Source organism: Nicotiana sylvestris, chromosome 10 (assembly GCF_000393655.2).
Source record: "Nicotiana sylvestris chromosome 10, ASM39365v2, whole genome shotgun sequence".
NCBI lineage: Eukaryota > Viridiplantae > Streptophyta > Magnoliopsida > Solanales > Solanaceae > Nicotiana > Nicotiana sylvestris.
This window is the reverse complement of record NC_091066.1, coordinates 107210236-107220334: the sequence shown is the minus strand read 5'-3', so window position 1 is coordinate 107220334 and position 10099 is coordinate 107210236. Positions and strand designations below refer to the sequence as shown.

Here is a 10099-nt window from a genome sequence, read left to right as displayed (position 1 = left end):
ATGGATAAAGGTAAATGGTCTTTATTTATGATAATACAATTTATCTACAAAATATCTACAATTTGTATACATACTCTGCCTTAAACAAGCTAATTTACTTTTTTCACCATTCAGTTCACCAATATAAATGAATCACCTGAAGAGCTTTCAATGATGTCTTTGCCTGATAAAGTTAAGTACACAATTGAAGAGGTTGAACATGTTTTTGAGAATCCAAAAGTTGATGCTCCTCCATTGGGACCCAAAGAATCAATTAGAAAAGAGGAAAAGGAGTTTATTCTTCGTAAAATAAAAAAGTTAAAAAAACGTGTTGAGAAGGTAACATGTAGTCCTAAAAAGTATTGTGATTTATAGTATCTGTTTTTTAATACATATTTATGAAGTTAACTATGTATTTTTTTAATTATGTAGGTCGATGAAAAGCTTGAAGATTTTAGGAAAGATGTATTTGAAGAACTAGGTAGCCTTTGAGACCTAATAAAGGATTCAGTCAAGACTGTTTTGCAGGTGACAAACAATCCAAATGATCAAGTTGATACAAAGGTAACATTTGAATATTAATCATATTGACAAAACTATTTATGTCACCTCTAAAATATGTATCCTAACTAATATAAAATTTACAATTTGTTGGGAGTTCAACAAAAAATACTGACCAACCAAAAGACAAGAACAATCAGCAATTTCAGTTCAATAGTGGTGAACCAGTGCAGATCAGCCCCAACAAAACAGGTATCTATAATATATCTCCAGTATATCTACAATTAAATACAAAATATATACAAAATAACTACAAATTATCTACAACATAACTACAATTTATCTACATTATATATACATAATATATACAATTAAATCCATCTTATTTACACAACTATACAGATTTATGTAGATATTATGACACACTTTCATTTCTTCATAAATTGTATTTTAAGCCAATACCATCAAGTATTATTTAACATTTTTAATGAAAAAACAGAACATGTTGAATGTGCACATGGTGAAGAAAATCATCCAGCACGTGTTGATTTATACACATTTTGAAAGGGTTGTTGATGAAGAGAATGCATGTATGAAATTGTTTTCAAAGATTTTTTTTTGTTTCAATATTTTTACTATTCTATTAAGTTATATAAACATGGTGTTACAGAGAGGGAAGATATGCATGCACAATCTCCAATTCACGGAGTGACAGTAGCAGCTCAAAGAAAACAGCAGAATCCGGAAGATGACAATGTAGGTGAAGAGGTAGAGTATGTGAATGTAGGTGATTCAGAAGAATTCGGAGGTGAGAAGAAGGAGGTTATGCTTGATGATTTCGAGCTGCCTGATAACTTCTCCCAGTTGGTTAAGTTCAGCGAGCCTATACAAGATGAAACAACACCCGTGCATCAAGGTAGAACAAGGCAGCCGGGAAAGCATGCCTGATCACAATTTCTCCCTTTATATAGGTCTGGTGGCAGCACCTCGGTTGGACCTCAAATATTTCACCTCAAGCACCCATTTACTATTGTTATTGGTCAAAATGTATAACCTGAATTGTTAGATCAATTCCACAAGTGGTTATACTACGGTACCCACACATGTCCAAAGAGGTTAGGTTGCACAATTTGACACTTTTATTCCAGTATTCATCTTTTACACATCCACTTCATTCAACAATTTTATTTTAATTTCTATTTGTTTATATAGGAGGAAGGGTCCGTATTTTATAAAGGACAACCAAATTAAGCGATGGTTGGATCTTGGAGTTGAAAAGGTTGACAAGAAGGAGTGGTTCTTTTCCCTGGCACACCCAGGACAAGTCCTTAATGACTCGGTAAGATTCAATGTATTTGATTTGTAGATTTTTTGTAGATAGTTTGTATTCTGAATGAATAGATGCTTTGTATTCTGATTGTAGATGAATTGTAGTTATTTGTAGTTTTGTGTAGAATATTTTGAGATAACTTGTAGAATAAATTCAATCTGTTTTTGTTGCAGCACATTAATGTTATAATGTATTACTTGAGAATATGAGGCAAGCATGACCCCCACAACAAGACCAGATTTACTACAACAGATTGTGTGTTCAATACTAGGATTGATCAGATTTATGAAAAATTCAAAAATTCTCCTCAAGAAAAGAAGTTTTCTGTTGTCAACCCCAGGACGTTGTAGCAGAATATATATTAGGATATAGACTACTCGCAAATGTTGCATGGGATGAAGTTGATTATGCCATCATGCCCGTCAACATTGTAGAAAAATTCCACTGGGTGTTGGTTGTTTTTGACATTGTAGAAAAGTGTCTTTATGCGTATGATTCCATGATCTCTTCACACAATCACCCTATTGTTGAATCTTGTGTCGACAAGTTTTCTATTATTATCCCTTTGTTTTTGTCATGCACCAAATTTTATGAGAAGCGTAAAGGCATCAACTTCAAGAATACAAAAGCATATATTGAGAAAGCTGTTACCGACCCTCTTAACATTCAGTGGATCATCAGAGAGATACCACAGCAAAAAGAAGGATTACTGTAACAAAAATCTTCTTTCTTTCTATACATTTAACCCCTTTTTTCTGATGGTTTGGTAAATATTGACATTTTTTATCTTTTGCAGCGAGTGGTCTATTTGTTGCTTCCTTTGCAGAGTATGTTAGTATTGGAGAATTATCAATTCCACTAGAAGACCTTTCTGATATTGACCAACACCGTAGACACTATGGAGCGCTACTTTGGGACTATGCTAGAAAGAAGCAGAAGCTTGGGGCAATTAGTGATAGTGAGGTGACAGGAAAATTGGCAAGGAGGAAAGGTGCACCAGCTTTGAATGAGAAAACATGAGTCCAGAGGAAGAAGAAGTAGTTGTAATGTTTTGAATGGAACATGTAGTACAATTGTGTAGTTGATGCTAGTTTATAAGATAGATTGTAGACAAGTTTTTGAACAATTTATTACTCCCTCCGTTTTAATTTATGTGAACCCATTTGACTGGGCACGGAGTTTAAGAAAAGAGAGAAGAATTTTGATCTTGTGGTGTAAAATGAGGCACATATATTTTGTGTGGCTATAAATCATTGTGTAAAGGTAAATTGTTTCTAAATAAGGAAATGGGTCATTCTTTTTGGCACGGACTAAAAAGGAAATAGGTTCACATAAATTGAAACAGAGGGAGTATGTTTTAATTGTAGTAGACTTGTGCTACAATTATAGTAGCCTTTGTTTCTTTTTTCTTATCCAGTATTGTAGTTCAAATGGAAACATTTTGTTGGGTTTATATTCACTTGTTGAATCTTTACAGTACATGATCTTCATTATTTTTAGCATTTAAATCCTTTCCAACTGAAATTTTATACAGTTATTCTGATCTACATTATTTTCACCATAAAACTTCTTTCTACCTGAATTTTAATCTATATATTATATCAGCTACAGATATTGCAGTTTTTTTGTAGTTGTATTTGTAGATAATTTGTAGATTATATTAACAGTGTGTTTTGTTTTTTTTTATATTTATTTTTTGAATGTAAACAATACTTCATCTACAATATTTTAAGTTTTTAATTACTTTCCTACAGATTTATAGAAAAATATGTAGAAAAATCCTAACTAACTACATTATGATCTTAAAAAAAACCATGTATTTTTTTGTAGTTTTATTGTAGATAAACTGCAAAAACACATTAACATAATTCCATATATAGTAAAAAATTTCTATATTATATATATAGAAAACATTCATAAACAAATCAATCTATGAAAGTATTATCTCAATATAGAAAAATCCTAACTAACTACATTATGATCTTAAAAAAAAATCAATGATTACACATCAAAATTTGTTATCCAGAACTAACCAACAAATTTTATGAAATATTCTGTTAACTATATAAAATTTTATTTCTTTTTGGGTGCATTCTTGCAAGATCTTTTGTTATGCCCTTCTCCTCCGTAGTTGCCGCATGAAACCTTGTGATTCTTTGAATTTATTTCATCATATGTTTTGTATCTTTCTTTTTGAGGTCTTCCTGGCTGCCTTTTCCCTCCTTTAGGTGGATTTACTACTTCTTCAGTTATATGTTGTGGCACATTCCATTTTCTTTCATCAAGCAGCAGATTTACTGGTATTTCATAAGTACGCAAGAGGTTCGCCCTTGTGTAATAAGGAGAACAATATTCTTCAAAAGACTCATCCCTTTGTCTTAAAGCAGCCAAAACATGTGGACAAGGTAGTTCATCAAGCTGGAATTGGCCACAACTACATTTCTTGTTTTCAAGACAAACAATACCCATCTTTTACTGTATGTATGTAGTTTGTTGAAGTCCTCACCTACGAGTACATTGCAAACAAAAAAACAATTCATATACGGTTAAAACCAAGATATATACAAAATATCTACAAAACATCTACATTGTGCTGTTTATGAATTTGATTCAATAAATAATCAGATCTTACTCTAAGCTTGTGCGATAATGTTCTGTTGTCATCCAACTCTTTATTGAATTTGAATCCAAGGTATGTGAATGTACCCTTTGCTTTCGATAATTTTTCTTTCGTCAACATTTAAGAAGGGTCCTCATATACTCTAATAGTTCTACTATCGACAGCTCTCTTGCATATTTTGTTACAACATTCAATGACTCTGCAATGTTTGATGTCATAGTCCAAGTTCTGTTCACCGTAGCATATACTCGAGACCATCTATGATATCCAATATTGTATAAGTATGCTTTAACACGGGGGTCAATCTCCTCAATCTTTGACATCCTTTCATTAAATTCATCAAATGTGCATGGCCGCGCCGTGGCAAAGTATAATTCACTTAGCTTAAGATGTCCCTTCTTGAACTTTGCCCGTACATTTGTCCAAATATGCCACATGCAAGAATAATGTGGCATGCCGGGATAAACAATAGATGTTACCTTCAAGATACTCTCATTCCGATCCGAAACAACACACATATTTGTTCTTTCACTATACACGAGCTTGAATTGCTCAAAAACCACTTCCATGATGCGTCATTCTCTTAATCAACAATAGCATATGCCAATGGTAATATGGTACCTACATTATGTGGCAAGAAGCAATTAATTGGCTGCAGTAAAAATGCCGAAGAAGACATATATATACAAACTACAACTATTCTACAATATATCTACAATTAATCTGCAAGTACTACAAAAAATATGCAAGCTACATGTCACGACCCAAAATCCCAACCCGGTCGTGATGGCTCCTCTCGTGAGGACAAGGCCAGCCAATCAACAAAACAATACATCTCTTTATAATTACTTAGCAGGAATAAATCTAAATCATGGGCAATATAATCTTAAATGCGAAATAAACATGATAGAACAAGGAAAACCATCCCAACTCAGCCCGAAATCGGGGTGTCACAAGTCATGAGCTACTACTGAGTTTACTAATATTTGACAAAGTTTGGAATTATCATAAATAACAAAGATAAGGGAGAAAACGGGGCTGCAGACGTCAACAACTACCTCGTTACTCCTAGTCACCGCCTGGCCTGGAAAGAATCAGCGCTCAGGAGCGAACTCAGCTCTGCCTGTATCTGCACACATGGTGCAGGGAGTAATGTGAGTACTCCGACCCAGTGAGTAATAAAAATAAATAACGACTGAAAACATGAAATCTCATAACGGCACAATATAGCGCTATCCCAAGCAGTAAAATCAGTTATACAGTAAAACAGTGAGTATCAGATAATTCTTCTTTTAAAACAGTAAAGACAAATAATTTCCACAGTAAGGATAAATCAAAAGCTTGCCCCTCGGGCTCAATATGTAAATCTCAGTATAGTATCAGCCCCTCGGGCTCACTCCCAACTCACCAGCACACAACATCAGCCCCTCGGGCTCACTCCCAACTCACCACACACAAGCAACGGCCTCTCGGGCCCACTCCCAACTCACCTGGGTACCCTGCGCTCACTGGGGGTGTGTACAGACTCCGGAGGGGCTCCTACAGCCCAAGCGCAATATCAATAGGCCTGAAAGCCTTCACACATCACACACGAGGCCTGAAAGCCTCCTCATATAACACTCGAGGCCTGAAAGCCTCCTCACATCACTCAACATATCCTCACGTATGGCCCTCGGCCTCAATCAGTCCAGAAAATAATCATAAGCCTCTTGGGCATCAGTAAAACAATAGTGCTCAGCTCAACAACATTATAAATATCATTAAATCTCGAGTTGAGTATAAATGTAGCTGAGTTCACAAAATAATATAATTCAATTGGACTGAGTTCAAATAATATTTCAATTCGTGAGGAAAATAGTGATGTAAATTCACAAAAGATTTCAGATAATTGGCACGAAGCCCAAATATGGCAATAAGCCCAATCATAGTGAAAAACAATAAATCTTTATCAATTACGCGGTAAAAATATCAACTGGGATGGACCAAGTCACAATCCCCAATAGTAAATGACCCCGCGCTCGTCATACAACGCGTGTCTCATCTCAACATAGCAGTATGTTGTGCAATCCGGGGTTTCAAACCCTCAGTGCATCATTTAAAATCATTACTCACCTCGAACCGGTGAAATCTATAGCTTGCGACGCCTTTGCCCCTCAAATAGGTCTCCACGCGCGTCGAATCTAACCAAAATCAGAGCGAATACATCACAATATGCTAAGGGAACAATACCCAATCGCAAAATACTCGAAAAACACTAAAAATCACGAAGTTGGCAAAACCCGAGCCCCATGCTCACTTCTCGAAAAATTATGAAAGTCACATAACCTGATTCCTCGTCTCGCCACGAGTCCGTACATATAAAATTTACCAAAATCGGAGTTCAAATGACTCCTCAAATCTTCAAATCTTATTTTCAAATTCCAGGTCCAAAATCCCCAATTTACACCTCAAAAAAATGTAATCTAGTCGGATTATTCGATGATAATTCAATATTATGGAGTAGAAATAATCACAAGTGACTTACCTCAAGATTTCTCATGATTTCTTGCTCAAAAATCGCCCCAAACCGTGTTATTTCGCAAGAAAATAGGTAAAAAAACGAGCAGAAATGCAGCAGCTTTTAATAAGCAAATCTGGTCGCTAAAGACCCAAATCTGGTCGCTAAAGGTGCTAATCCGGTCGCTAAAAGTGCCACACCAGACCTGATGCACCAACACTCTTTAATTTCACTAAAAAGGCTCTAACACCTTCATACGAACTTGGAATTAGATGATTCTTGTTCCTATGAGTCACAAATAATAATATGAACACAACCCTTCAATCGAAACTCAATTCGGAGCTTATTTCCCCAGTGCGATATCCATTTCTCTCTTTAAACAATTACTCATGTTTCGCGTAAAAAACCCAATCGCGACTTGATGAAATTAGACCAAAATTTCTAGATCAGTCCTATCATTCATTATCAAAATTCCGGAAGTCTCGAAATCAAATTTGGATCTCTAGAACTAAAAATGAACCTTTAGATCATTACATTTATGCTCAAAACGGCAAAAATCTTCCAAAAACTCTTCCAAAATTTGTCCGAGCCTCATGGGATCCCAACAAAGTATACTAACAAGTCCCATAATATGACACAAACTTAGTTGTTTCTTCTAATCACCAAAAACAACGCAAAAATACTAAATTCACCTCGGATTCAAGCCTATGAACTTTGAAACTTCTAATTTTCACATCCGATGTCGAAACACGTCAAAACTAGTCCAAATGATCTCAAATTTTGCAGACAAGTCCAAAATGACATAACGAAGCTACACCAACTCTCGGAATTCCATTCCGAGCCTCGGATCAAAATCTTACCTATCAACCAGAATTCGCCAAAATACTAACTTTGCCGATTCAAGCTTAATTCTATACCGGTCATCACAAAAATATTCCGGACACACTCCTAAGTCCCAAATAACCTAACAAAGCTATCCGAACCATAAAATTCGCATTTCGAGCGCTCTAACACATAAGTCAATATCCGGTTGACTTTTCCAACTTAAGCTTCCTTAAAAGAGACTAAGTGTCTCAAACCTTACCAAAATCATTCGGGAATGACTTCAAATTTTGCACACAAGTCACATTCGACATTACGGACTTGCCCCAACTTTCGGAATCGCATTCCAACCCCGATATCAAAATTTTCACTTCCGGTCGAATTTTCTCAAAAACCTTCAAATTTCTATATTTAGCCAAACGACTCCAAAATGACCTACGGACCTCCGAATTCACTTCCGATCGCGCTCCTAAATCCAGAATCACCATACGGAGCTACTCCCAGTCTCGGAATTCCAAATGGACATCAATAACACTGAAATGCATTTTAAGCCAAACTGATGCAATTTCTTCTAAAATGCTATCTTCCACAATAGGCGCCAAAATGCCTCCGGGTTATCCAAAACCCGATCCGGGCATACGCCCAAGTCTGAAATCATCATACGAACCTGCTGGAGCCTTCGTATCCCAATTCCGAGGTCGTTTACTCAAAATTTCAATCCTAGTTCATTTCTTCAATTTTAAGCTTTCAAAATGAGAATTTCCATTTAGATTTGACTCCAAACTTCCTGAATTTTAATTCTGACCATACACACAAGTCAATATACCTGAGATGAAGCTGCTCATGGCCTCAAACTTCTGAATGACGCGCCAGAGTTCAAAATGACCGATCGGGTCGTTACACTACAATATTTCTACAAATAAAACTTCAGTACTTGCTGCATCCATTGTACTGGCTGTTAGCATTATTCCCCTGTATGCTGACTTTAAAAAGGTCCCATCAACTACTACAACTGGCCTACAATATTCCCAACCACTGATTGACGTACAAATCGCAACAAATACATACAAGAAGCAGTCATCATCTGTCTTCTTCAATTTCACTACAGACCCCCGTTAAGTCTTCTCTAGAATATACAAATAACTAGGCAATTTGCTGTAGGAGTCAGCAGGATGACCTCTCAAAAACTGTAAAGCCTTTTCCTTTGCTCTCCAAGCATGCATGTAGGTTAGATTCACGTCATGTTCAGACAACATGTCAAATTAAATGTCTTTTGGGGTGTAAATTATCTTAGGATCAGAATATTTTGGAATAACCATGCTACCAACTACCATGGCAGTAGGTTTGCATTGTATGAATGTATTGTCCATTAAAGAGCATGTGTGATGGCTGTCGAAATTTCTGACCTTGAACATTGCAGAATCATTTATGCTAGTTGCCTTGAAGTGCCATGTACAGTTTTCACCAACACATATCAGCTAAAATAAATACATTTTAAACTATTGGTTAAAATTTAGATTTAAAAAAAACTGTTTTAGCTTAAATGATCACATTATACAATTTATATACAACATAACTACAATTCAATTACAATTATGTTAAACAATATCACAACGAAAACTGAAGAAGTAAAAAATTACAAATAAACTACAAAATTAAAATAATAATAATCTTTGACTATTCATATGTTCATACCTTCTAGCACTAGATCTTTTATCCCTGAATTGAAACTTGCGCATGACAGAATAGTGCTTCATTGCAGTTGCAATTGTTTCCTTGTCTTGGTATACTTGTCCTACTTCAATAGAACTTGGTGTACTATCTGTTATTATTATACTTTCATATTCCTCTATAACGGGCGATGTTGGCATATCAAGTAACTTTAGTATTCCAGACGAACCTGCATGAGAATAAATATAAATGTTGTTATCACTAGTTTGTAGAAAATTTGTAGATAATTTGTAGAAAGATTGAAATTCAGTATTTCATATTAATTTTTTAAATTTTTTGTAGTTTTAATGTAGAATAAATGTCGAAATTTTGTAGATATTTCAGAAATCCATATAAGGTAGTTAAACTCGTCTTCTTAGATGGTATAGTAGTATAGTAGTTAAAGTCGTAGTTAAAATTGTCTTCTTAGATGGTATAGATGATATGACTGATGGTATGATAATATTAACAATATCAGATGTAGTTGTTTTCTATATATATCTGATTAGATACTACTATTGTATTATAGATATATAAAATGTACTGCCAAATCTACTATCGAATAAAATATGGTTTCTATGTCTATTATAAATTCTTCAAAACTTTGAGTAAGGCTCCTAGCAAAACTTTCTGGATTTAT

At 35.0% G+C, this 10099-nt stretch overlaps 1 protein-coding gene across 1 annotated transcript; it reads right to left on the bottom strand.

Annotated features, from left to right (window-relative positions):
* Positions 1-3883: 3883 nt before the first annotated feature.
* On the bottom strand, positions 3884-4279 carry LOC138879787 (uncharacterized). The gene has a single exon (XM_070159420.1). The coding sequence runs from the start codon at positions 4277-4279 to the stop codon at positions 3884-3886; it is 396 nt and encodes a 131-aa protein (XP_070015521.1).
* Positions 4280-10099: the final 5820 nt, after the last annotated feature.